Genomic DNA, 13,207 nt, shown 5'->3' on the forward strand with positions numbered 1-13,207 from the left:
AAGACTTATCAAAATTGGTGAATTTTTGTGTAGCCATTTTAATACTGAAGATGGAAGAAAAAAGGCAACATTTTCGGCATATTATGCTTTATTATTTCAAGAAAGGTAAAAACGCAACCAAAATGCAAAAAAAAAAAGATTTGTGCAGTGTATGGAGAAGGTGCTGTGACTGACTGACCACATCAAAAGTGGTCTGCGAAGTTTCATGCTGGAAATTTCTCACTGGATGATGCTCCACGGTTGGGTAGACCAGTTGAAGTTGACAGCGATCAAATCAAGACATTAATTGAGAACAATCAACGTTATACCATGCGGGAGATAGCCAACATACTCAAAATATCCAAATCAAGCGCTGAAAATCATTTACACCGGCTTGATTATGTCAATCGCTTTGATGTTTGAGTTCCACATAAATTAAGCAAAAAAACCCTTCTTGACCATATTTCCTCATGCGATTCTCTGCTTAAACATAATGAAAATGTTCCATTTTTAAAACAAATTGTGACGGGTGATGAAAGGTGGATGCTGTACAATAATGTGGAATGGAAGAGATCATGGGGCAAGCGAAATGAAACACCACCAACCACACCAAAGGCCAGTATATGGTGGGATTGGAAGGGAGTCCTCTATTATGAGCTCCTTCCAGAAAACCAAACGATTAATTCCAACAAGTACTGCTCCCAATTAGACCAACTGAAAGCAGCACTCAACAAAAAGTGTCCAGAATTAGTCAACAGAAAATGCATAAACTTCCATCAGGATAATGCAAGACTGCATGTTTCTTTGATGACCAGGCAAAAACTGTTACAGCTTAGCTGGGAAGCTCTGATTCATCCAGCTTATTCACCAGACATTACACTTTTGGATTTCCATTTATTTAGGCTTTACAAAATTCTCTTAATGGAAAAAATTTTAATTCCCTGGAAGACTGTAAAAGGCACCTGGATCAGTTCTTTGCTCAAAAAGATAAAAAGTTTTGGGAAGATGGAATTATGAAGTTGCCTGAAAAATGGTAGAAGGTAGTGGAACAAAAGGGTGAATACACTGTTCAATAAAGTTCTTGGTGAAAATGAAAAGTATATTTGTATACTTGTATACAAAAAAGTATATTGTATATATATTTGTATAATGTATCTTTTATTTTTACTTAAAAACCGAAGGCAATTTTTTGGCCAACCCAAAACATGATATCGGTGCATAAAGGAAGAGCTCTCTGCTTATTCTGTATTTACTTAGCTAAGTATTTCTGGCATTAAGAAAAGAAAATTGATACAAATATAAAGATATTTTAGAAATTAAGTGAACGTACTTAGCAGGTAATGTTAGCAACTGGAGTGTTTACAAGATTGAAAGGGCCCTCAAAACATTCAGATTAACAACTATTATGTTGACAGAATGGAGAAGACAACTTCAGTCAGTTATAAACAATATTCAAAGCAGAGAAAAACATGATTTTAAAAAACCAAAGATAACATTTGGTAGGTTCCTTCAAAAAGCTCAAAATAAGGAGGCAAGTATCAAACTATACAGTATTTAAGAATTAAGGAAATTCTCAAGTACAGCATACATTATTTTGACAATAAGTAATGCATAATTAAGAAATATCTGAAGATTGGAAAAAACAGGACAAAGTAAATTATAGTATTTCTTAAATAAAAACACTTACAACTTTCATAATTGATTTTTCCCATGCTACTGATTTCTGTAATTGCTGAATGCACAGAGCTACCTGTGCAGCACTGCGAGCTTCTGATAATGCCCTTCTCCATACCCTGAGCCCTGGAGCAATATCCTCTTCAATTCTGCATTGAAATATAGAAAAATTAAGTAGGTCACATCCACATTTATGGTTACTGAATGTGAAACAATCATCACACTGAAAGCCAAGCAATGACAAAAACATGTAACAGCCAATAAGTATAAGGTTTAAGCAACTAAATTTGATGTAGTGCATAGACTGTGGCTACGTGCCTCAAAGCTTAGTCACAACCAGGTAAATGTAAGATCACTTTGCAGGATTATCAACGCACATAACAACAAAAAAAATGTTTTTACAAAGCACCATGCAAATAGCATGATCCATATGGATCACAGACATACAAGAAGATACATAGATAACAGGCAATAGAAAATAGGCTCCAATTAGCAAAGAAGCACAATAATTTTTCAAGTTAATCTCAATAACCTACCCGTCACCATCACCACTAACGGATGGTGCAGGAGCAGGGACAGTAACTGTGCCCACATTATCCAGTTTGATCTGAATGGTGGTACTTAAGGGGCTCTTCAGATACCTTCTTTCAATGTTCCGCTCCAAATCAGCCAGCCTGGTTACAGCTATATCTAGGGGGTTGTCACTCTTCCGTTCCAGTGCATGTGCACTGCTTTCTTCTTCGCCAGTAAATTCTCCATCATGCTCCTTGCACAATTTAGAAAATGACTTATGTTCAAAATATACCAAGTCCTCCCTTTCTGATGCAGGCTCTGGACACATCCAACCCTATATATCAAAAGAATAATGTTATTATGGTTTCCTCTTAAAATGCCTGCGGGGTGAATTACCTTTACTTAAAATACAGCAGCAGACACCAGCAGATCTTAAGGATCTTTACTAAAAGTTTTTATCTTGTGTTTCCTAATGCTAGGTAGAAACAAGAATAAAAAATTAAAAGAAACAGTTGTGAGAAGTTTGAAGAGGAAAATTTAATAACTTTTGATATTATGAAAGGTATAATGAAAATCAGCAAAGTATTCTGAGAGACTTTAGACTACATGTTTATTCATTTCAACAGAAATCTCTCAGTGGTCTCTGAATTTAGCTCTTCCTTTCCATTTCCATTCCTTCTACCACTCTTCCGTACAAGGGTCTGTACAACACTTACCATTTTTCCTTCAGCCGTAGGAGTTTGTGTGAGCTGTTATATTTGTCTGTAGAGCCTTTCCCTGTTGCTCTTAACCTGGTTAACTCCACTCATCCTGCAGCTCTCATTTTAAAAGTCCTCAGGGAATCCTTCTCTGACCTACTTTAGCAGGTAAGTCTCCATATTACAAGCCCACAAAGGACCATATAATACGCCATAGCCTTGTGGTACTCGCAATTTTTTACTATTGTGATTATTTGATTCACATCTTTTTACCTCTAAATTCCATGATGGCAGGGACCACGTCTGCTTTTACTCATTTTATCTCCAGCACAGTGAAAGCAAATAGTAGGCACTCAATACACGCATGTTGATTGAATAAGTGAATGATCTTATAACTCAGCTTGCTTTTATTGATCTTCTACCTCAAAATCCTTCAAAGTTTCCCTACTGTTTAACAAAGTCCATATTTTTATCATGACATTCAAGTATCTCCATCTGCCTCTTCCTCTCGTGTTCCCGTTCACACATCCTACACTGCAAATTCCACAACTTGCAACTCCACAAACATGCCCTAAACTTCTGGATCCTGGTGCTCTGCTCAGGCTGTTCCCTCTTCCTAGTATGGCATTCCTTGTCAAAAGCTGACTCACCTTCTCAAGTTCCATCTCGAATTCTACATGAAATGTTCCCTGATCTCTCCCATGTCTCCATCAGAAGTTATGTATTCTTTTTCTAAATTCATATGACTCTGTACTCCTCTAGGATCAGTTAACAGATTCTGTGGAGATGTATATATGACTTATCTCCCTATTAGATGACAAGCTTTCTGACAGCAGAAACCACATTTTATCCAATTTTGTGGTGCCTACTGTCTGATGTGGAATAGGGGCTTAGTAAATGCATATTAAATGAAAAACAGAATGAACATTATTCTTTTTATTAAACCTTTTTAGAGATCATTATTTTATCTTGTATATTAGGATCAATTCCTCTTCTTTAATTCAGTAGATCATTTATATTTGTGAAGTAAGGATGGAATTATGAATAGTACATGTAAGTGCATTAGGTACATCATGCCAAATGAACCTCATTCCCATATTTTGAAAAGGGTACTAAAATTGCTAAATCAAGAGAACCCTGTAAACATAGCATATCTTGATGTCTGCAAGGCAAATAACAAGACAAAAAATGAAGACTAGATTAAAGAAATCTAGAGGGTTGAAAAGTGCTTCCAAAAAATGGTGATTGACAGAACTTGTGTCACCTCAGAAAAGGTCCCCAGTTCCAATGTCCAAAAGGCTCTGTACTTGGTTTGTCCTGTTAATACACTTATGAGTAACTTGGTTGATTATTATTAAATCTGCAGATAATTTAAAACTAGGAAGAAAATTTAGTATTCTGTGTAACAGGACTAAGATAAAAATAGTTCCATATGCTGAAAAATGTACCCACATGAAATTAATAAAAATAAAACAATGATAAATGTAAATTTTAGGTTTGAAGTTTAAGCAACTAATCACAGAAATATTGAATACTATATGTGATAGAACTCGCTTAAAAGCTCTTTAAAAGAGGGCCAAAGTTTGTTTTTTCATAGCATATACTCAGTGAAGCAAGAGTATGATGTGGATGCTAAAAAGCTGGTACAAAATTCAAACAGCATTAATGGAAGTATAGTGCTGGATTAAGGAAAGTAAAAGTCCCATGAACACATTCAGACAGCACTATGTACGGTTATGGATACAACATTTTAAGAAGGATATTAACACTTGTGTTTATACAGAAGAGAATCCTGTACATGGAAACAATTTCACAGGACTAATGGTTGAAGGAATTAATTAGCTTGTAAAAGAGAAAACTTAGAAAGAGACACAGGAGCTATCTTTAGAGGAGCTGGAAGAGTAATTAGGTTTTTTGTATACTCTCAACAACAGAACTAGGACAAGAGACTTGCAGATTTTCCTACAAAGTAATAATGTCCAAATTATAAGCAATATTAAAAATATAAATGAATGCACCTAAGTAAGTCCCACAGGCCACCTGTGTGATGTGTCTTCACAATGGCTAGTTCCCCACGTTAAACATATAACTCTATTTTCTTAAAAAAAAAACAAACCATTAAATCTTCTATAGATGTTAAAATAATGTCTTGTGGTTATTTTCATCATTTGTCTTTTTAGACTCTTCAAGAACAATATAATTCATTTTTCAGAATAATACAGAATAATTTAGTAATACCTTAATAACAGAATATTAAAACATTTCACTTAAAAAACAAATTCTACTTTTCTTATATACTTAGAACACAGCCAAGATTGCCTAAGCAGCCAGTAATGTGATAAGGTTAATGCAGGAAAATATGAGTATGGCTCCAGGAAAATGTTTCAGGCCCACACCCTGACTTTCTACTTAACTTTAAAAAGCTTGGGACTTCCCTGGTGGCACAGTGGAAAATAATCCACCTGCCAATGCAGGGGACACGGGTTCGAGCCCTGGTCCGGGAAGATCCCACATGCTGCAGAGCAACTAAGCCTATGTGCCACAACTACTGAGCCTGTGTGCCACAACTACTGAAGCCCACGCACCTAGAGCCTGTGCTCTGCAACAAGAGAAGTCACTGCAATGAGAAGCCCGCGTGTAGCAATGAAGATCCAACTCAGCCAAAAATAAATAAAATTAAATCTTAAAAAAAAAAATCTTGGTGATATGTTTTCCCAACCAATAGCCAATTACAACTGGCAAATTAGGTGGAGGAAGTTGGAGGAAAATTGGGCCAGGAGAACCAACCAAATTTAAACCAGCAAGTAGTAGCAACTGACCATGAGAGAAGACAGAAACAGACTATAGAAAGCAGACACAGTCGTTTAAAAGCAAAGCACACTAGGACCATTTAATGTAGGGGCAAAACCTCTTCACATTTCCTGAGGTAATCATTATCTAAAAATTGGTCTTCGCACTAATGATCCTGTGTCACCAAGATAATTTAAATCAAACTCATTATTCTCAATTTAAGAAGGCAGTGTAATGCATAACATAAGCGATCTGACGTTAAAAAATTATGGTGCTAAATGAAATAATTTTCATTTCTCTAGAAAATTAACTTGTGTGGAAGACTTCATTTGTTGAAGATGCCAAATAAATGAGGCATTTTTATACTGTATTATAGTACTAGGAGGAAGATATAGTTTGCTAGCAAAATAGAGTCAACAAATGATAAATTTTGTTTCCCAAAGTTGGTAATTATGTTTGCAGCAAGAAAGGGATATGTTGTTAGCTCTGAAAAGTGACATTTTTTGGAGAACTTCAAAAGTTTCCAAATGCCATAGGACAGTATTATGGCATAAGTTTCTCATTCTGAATAAAACATAAAATAGCAAATCAAATTACATGGATACTACATTTTCTAAACCTTTTCAGGTGTCTCATACTTATTCATCATCCATCCATTTATTCTCGGAGACATCACCTTATTATCAACTGAGAAGACTTTATACCCCTCCTACCAAAACTAAAAATTCTTGCACTAAGGTAAAGCTTTTCTTTTGCCTGTCCATTGGAAGCCAGTCCGATCATGATAATGCTGTGACATGGTAATGCCCAGTAGATAAATAAATTTAAAATTTACATATATATGTAGCGTGTGTGGGTATGTGTATAATGATACCGTGTATATTTGGATATATCTATATTCTCCAATTTTAAATTATATAGAGTGAAATTTTGACATACAACATAGCTTGATGCAAGGAGGTTCCTCTATATGAAACAGTATAGTAGGAATTTGATAGAGCATTATATTTATCTTGGGTAAAACTAGAAATGACACTTTTGAATACCATTAAGGAGGCAGCAAGATTTGGTAAAAAGAACACAGGTTCTGGAGTCAGATAGACTTGGATGAATACACACTTAGCTTACTATATTACCACTGGCAGGTTACTTACTTTGAGTCTTGTTCCTTACCTGTAAGATGGGGGAAATTAATTCAGGATCATTTTGAGAATTAAATGAGATAAAGTGAAAACATTTAGCAGAGTAACTGGCACATATCAGGTATACAACAAATAATAGTTACCTTCCATCATCCTAAAAACAGATTTCATTCCAATCAATTTTACCTTCACTTGCAAACTTGCTGATGCAACTCTCCTTTCTAGATCTTCTACCTGTTGAAGAATACTCAAATCCGTTTCCATTGCTTGTTCTTCTACTGACCAGTTCTCCACAATATCTCGAGTTACCTGGTTTTCTTCATGTTCATTTAATTCAATAACAGCAACTATATTTGAAAAGAAATTAATTTTAAAATCCACTTTATCCCTCAATGATTTCTTCTAAAAAGTGAATAGGGTTCCAGGGATAACATATATGTGTAACTTAACACACACAAATGTACTTGTGCATACACAGGCAGATTACTCTTAAAAGTAGGAATATTCTTTTTTAAGAAACAAAACAATATGTCTGCAGGTTGTGAGAAATTATAAGAAAGTAATACCTATTTAAGAAATGTAAAGAGTTACTGTTTGTTGAACAAAATAGAAAAAAATGCCTATTAGTAATAAATTAGGAATTAGGATATACTAAAATATGTTTTAAGATAAAAGAACTAATTCTCATAACTAAGCAAGAGAGCAGAAGTCTCTTTTAGGTACATACCATCCTTATTCTTGATGCAAGCTTGAGTAATATAATCCAAGTGTTTCTGAATTTGTTTTTGTAACGCCTTTTCTCTTATTCCTCTGAGATGGAGCACTTTGAGCAAAGCTTTTAGGTCCTCTGGGTCAATAATTCTCCACCAACCAAACTGCATTTCTAAGTTAACATAAATATGTAGATCTTTTTACAAATATTTTGAATATAAATTAATGGCACAATGCAAATCAGAAGACTTATAACTATGTAGAAAACCATCAAAGATTCGGTTATAATGCAGGAAGCTATAACAATAAAATAAAGTAAGTAAGTGGCTATAAACCATCTCAATGTACCTACCTTCTGGAATAGGTTTTGGATTAGGAAAATCTACTGGTTTTGCTACTTCAACAGCTACAGGTTGAGTTGAAGAGACTTTTTCATTCTGTGGTACTGGAGATTCACTTTTACTTGAAGCAACGTTAGGAATCAAGAATGAATTACTATTTCCTTCTGATAATCCCAACCCTGATCCCAGAGTAGGTAAAGGTGATGTAAATGGATTACTGGAAGTAAGCACACCAGTGGGCCACCCACAAAACGGGAGTCCCACCATAGATACTCCACTTTTCACCTGCAAAAAAAACCAAAACATTTTAAAAGTAAAACAATCTAAGAAGTTAGGAAAAGTGTTTAGAACCAGAAATTATTTATAAAATTCAGAAAAAAATATTCTTTCACTTATCACAATTAGAGGCATACGTCATTTCATTTGCTCCCCAAGTAATTTCTTTTTAGATATAATGCAACAGTAATAAGTTAAAAAGTAATTAAAGAAGGCTTTGACTTAGACATCAGTAGTTCTGATGAAGCTTGGTGATAGCAATTCTGACTCTTCAATTTTCAAACCATGGTGGAGATAATTTTATAAATATTCAACTGATTTCCCTTGAGAGAAAATCTTTATGGGGTCAAAGATTAAATAAAGCAACATAAAAATGAGTTACAATTAGCAGCACTAACCTGAAGAGGTGATAAAGCAAATGGATTTAGGCCAACAGGATTCTGAGTAGAAGATGATCCAAGAAGAGGAGCTGGGGCAGGCGAAGGTGACTTAGATGGTGGCTGAGACTGAGTGGTCACTAAAGAAGCAGTTGACATACCTGCATGGGTAAGTGATGTGTCATCACAAGGTGTCCTTGGCAAAAGGCTAAACCACTGTCTATTCTTTTCAGTCAGTGTTTTTAACAACTGGTCATTGGGGAGAGGACTATAGAACTTGCCTGGACCACCTGAACTGGTATTGAACAGATTATTAGAGTCTGTCTTTTCTACGCTGCTTTGTGTTGCTGTTGATTGAATGCCGCCCAATGAATGTTTTCCACTGTTCTGATAAGACAATGTGCACCCATTTGCACTACTGTTTGGTTTGGGGGTTATTACATCTGACTCAGGAGGCATCTTAGCTACTTCTAAAAGCTTGCTTAATTTTGAAAATGAACCAGGTTTCTGAAGAAACAGATTTGTGTTATCTTTTTCTTTAGTATCTTCCTTTTGCTCACAGTGATTTGGATTTGAACAGTTTAAAGTGTCCTCAGAAGTCTCAAATATTTCTTCTTTGATCTGGATACTTTCTGCCTTTTTTAGTTTTTCTCTTTCTTTTGCAATTTCTTCTAGTCCTAAAAAATTGAAAAGCATTATAAAGATCAGTTACTCCAGATCAAACCAATACTATAATTATATTCTTTTATTACTTATCAAGTTATATGCATAAATATTTTAGGAAACTTTTCTGGATTACTTAATACTCCCCATTTCCCCCTTTTTTATAGATTAGGTTCTTTTGCTCATTGGAAAATTAATGTAATTTTGTGACTAATCTTTAGAAAAACTAAAATATAAAAAATTTAAAAGCCCTAATACACAGCAAAAATTATTATTAATATTTTTGTCTAAATCCTTCCAGGCATTCTATATGCACACACATACACACTTAAACCTATAAATTAAAAAAAAAGGAAATCTCATTATATACATAATGCCTAACCTACATGTTTTGCTCTGTAAACATCCTGATACGTCAATAAATATAAAACTACATCATAAATTTTAATGGCTATAGATACTCAATAGAATATATCATAATTTAAATAATCAATTTTCTACTGATGGCTATTAATAGGGCCCAGTTATTCACTATTATAAAAAATGCTATAAATGGTGAATGACCTTGTATCTGTATCTTTGGACTTAAATTTTTAAAAAAATTTACTTCCTTAGGATAAATTTCTAGAAAAAATTTACTGAGTCCTAAGATATATGCTTTTCAGAGTTTTTGAAATATGTTGTCAAACTGAAAGTCTAGATCAATACACATTCATACCAGAAGCAAGAGCGTCTGTTTGCCTACACCCTCAAGGAAATGAAATACTATCAGTATTTTTTGTTTTTGTCAATATCTGGGAGATAAAAATCTAAGCTGCATTTTTTTTCTTTCTGATCTCTAGTAAGGCTGAGTATCTTTTCATGGGCTTACTGGCATTTCTCCTTTGTGAACTTCTGGTTCATATTTTTGAACAGTGTTTTAAAAATAATTTATAAGAGCTCTTAAAAAAATATAAATCCACTACTTTATTCAATTTGAAAAGTAATATATGTCCAAGGTAAAATATTCAGTAATGAGAGGTATAAAGAAAAGCCTTTCTGTCCTACTCCCTTAGTCCCTATTTCTACTCTTCAGAGGTAACCATGGTTATTCAATCATGTTTATATATCCTTCTAAAAATCTTACATGCATCTATAGGAATATCATTTTGCAGTATTACATAAATGGATACTACCCTTCACTTTTCTGCAACTCAGAATAAAATCCAAACTCCTAAGCAAGGCCTACAATGCTGTATGGTCTGGTTCCTGAAAATTTCTACAACCTCTGACCACTCTTGTCCTTGCTAACCTTTCTCTTCCTTTCTTCCTTTTTTTTCAGCTTCTCAAACATACCCAGTGCTTTCCTTTTTTGGGCACTTTGCATTTGCTGCTCCCTCTGCCTGGGATATTGTTTTGTTGACTGGCTCCTTATCCTTCATGTCTCAGATCAAGTCATTTCCTCACAGAGGTTTTCTCTGATCATTTTATCTGAAGTAGGTTCCCTATTCCATTCACTTTATTTATTTGTTTTCCTGACATATGGTTGATGTACAATATTATATAAGTTACAGGTATATAATGTAGTGATTCACAATTTTTAAAGGTTATACTCCATTTACAGTTATTTTAAAATATTGGCTATATTCCCTGTGTTGTACAATACATCCTTGTGTCTTATTTTACCCATTCACTTTAGAATATCATCCTACATATTTCCATCACAGAATTTATCATTATAAACAATAACCTAATTATTTGTTTACTTTCTACTCCACTCCCACCCACACACTAGAATTTAAATCAGCAAGCTTTTAAAAGCAGATCAATGTTTCTCTTGCTTATTATTGGATCCCAAATGCCTAACATGGTGGCTGCTATAAAATAGAAGCTCAATAAATATTTCTTGAATGATGAAATAAAAGGATGAATTTGATATTTTCACTAAATACCTTAGACAGTTTTCCATGCTAAAACATATAACCGTACTTCATTATTTTCAATCAGCTGAATAATATTCTATTTTATGGATACATCATAACTTAACCAATCCTCTACTAATGTTTGAAATCGCTTTCACATGCTTCTCTTGAAATTAGTTTCTACCCCAAAAATTAAAATCCTATACTTCAGACTTATGCTTCTGGACAATATGGAATAACAGGGACTAGATTTACACTCTTGCATGAAACAACCAAAAAAGAGGCAAAATATATGAAACAACAGTTTGCAAAAAACTGGACTTCAGGCAACAAAAAAAGAAAACAAACACAGACCTATGATTGCCCCAGCTTATTGCTTTGGGTTGATTTCCAGGCTACAGCATAGGGAGGAAGAACCCAGGTGGAGCCTGGCAGACTCCCTGAGATGAGGAGATGGAACTGAGAGTCCAGGGAGATCAAAGTAGCTACAGTGCCCAGGAGAGAGTACTAGAGAGGAGAACACTGCATGGAGAGAGAACTCCAGAGATCCACAGTATTCAGCTGAATAATGAGCAGTGTGTACATGTGAGGAACCTACCTGAGACCAGGAAAGAACCACCTGAAAGGATTAGAGGTGACAGTGCCAGGTGCTCATACAGGCTGGGTATCTGGTACCTGTTCCTACCAACCAGATTGGGAAACCTCAAGATTCACGGCCATCAGGTGGAGTACTCAGAAGGATCTCGCTTTACTAGTTAGGGCATAATCCATACTAGACTGAGCACTGTTTTAGTTCTGCCTAAGAAATTTTAAAAGAAAGATCTGAAAGGATCAAACTTTTCCCAAGTAACTTAACTGTGTTTCAGCTAAACAAATCTCAAAAATATTTATAGAAATTCAAAAATATCCAGCACCAAACAAGGTAAAATTCACAATGTCTCGCATTCAACCAAAATTAAAAGACATACATGAATGATACATAATTAGAGAACTCAATCAATGAAAACTAACCTCAAACTGACAAGACAGTAGCATGAGCAGACAAGGTCATTAAATTTGAAAAAATAATGGCCGAAAAATTGCCAAATTTGATGAAAATTATAAACTATAGATCCAAAAAACTCAACTCCAAGCAAAAGAAACATGAAGATACATAACTACACCAAGACATACCATGATCTAATTGCTCAAAACCAATAATAGAGAAAATCTTAAAAACAGCCAGAAAAAAATATTGTGCCTCATACGATCTTTATGCACTTCTGCACATTTGCCCTTAGAAGACCACCTACTTCATCACCTCCAATTAGGCACACATGAAAAGAGTCACAAATATTCTCTTCAAATACCCATGCTCACAAATTTCCTTAACTTTACACAAATTATTGGCTAGTAAGGAAATATTAATATTTGTGCTTGATTTGTTCTGAGAACTAATATCTCAAAAACCACTGTCATATATCCAAAAACAAACAGACCAACCAACCAACAGACAAGTTTTTTACTGGTTTGAGACTAGTTGATGATTTCCCATTTGCACCTAGGAAAGTGAGCTGATGATACATTTCAATAGCCTATTCATGGTTGTCTTTAACTTTTATATTCAAATTGCTATTATAAACAACTAAACCTCTAATAGAAGTGTAAAATTATTTTAAAAATTTGAAAAATATACAGGATATTTAGTAAAACGATTTTTTAAATAGTTATCTATCTCCTATTTCACACAATCCTCTGTTCTTTCCAGCCCTTACTTCTTTGACATGTATCAATGAGTTTTAAAAAAAAGTCTTCAACGCAGACGTAGAGAATGGACTTGGACATGGGGAGTGGGAAGGGTAAGCTGGGATGAAGTGAGAGAGTGGCATGGACATATATACACTACCAAATGTAAAACAGATAGCTAGTGGGAAGCAGCAGCATAGCACAGGGAGATCAGCTCGGTGCTTTGTATCCACCTAGAGGGGTGGGATAGGGAGGGTGGGAGGGAGACACAAGAAGGAGGAGATATGGGGATATATGTATATGCATAGCTGATTCACTTTGTTATAAAGCAGAAACTAACACACCATTGTAAAGCAATTATACTCCAATAGGGATGTTAAAAAAAAAGTCTTCAAAACAGAGGAAAATAAGTAAGAG

General features: G+C 34.7%; 1 protein-coding gene across 18 annotated transcripts in view; it reads right to left on the reverse strand.

The window, feature by feature from the left end:
- Positions 1–13,207, reverse strand: part of BAZ2B (bromodomain adjacent to zinc finger domain 2B) — a 375,982-nt gene that overhangs the window by 18,630 nt on the left and 344,145 nt on the right. For 15 of the 18 annotated variants that reach the window (XM_060105770.1, XM_060105769.1, XM_060105754.1 and 12 more), the window contains 6 exons: positions 8,523–9,178; positions 7,860–8,133; positions 7,524–7,679; positions 6,983–7,143; positions 2,190–2,500; positions 1,667–1,802 (listed from right to left, as the gene is read on the reverse strand). In XM_060105770.1, coding sequence (XP_059961753.1) covers positions 1,667–1,802; positions 2,190–2,500; positions 6,983–7,143; positions 7,524–7,679; positions 7,860–8,133; positions 8,523–9,178 — 1,694 coding nt within the window. The remainder of the gene's footprint in view (positions 1–1,666; positions 1,803–2,189; positions 2,501–6,982; positions 7,144–7,523; positions 7,680–7,859; positions 8,134–8,522; positions 9,179–13,207) is intronic. The other 3 variants (XM_060105767.1, XM_060105762.1, XM_060105771.1) reach the window with 2 other exon arrangements.

This window comes from Mesoplodon densirostris, chromosome 8 (assembly GCF_025265405.1).
Source record: "Mesoplodon densirostris isolate mMesDen1 chromosome 8, mMesDen1 primary haplotype, whole genome shotgun sequence".
In the NCBI taxonomy this organism is placed as follows: domain Eukaryota; kingdom Metazoa; phylum Chordata; class Mammalia; order Artiodactyla; family Ziphiidae; genus Mesoplodon; species Mesoplodon densirostris.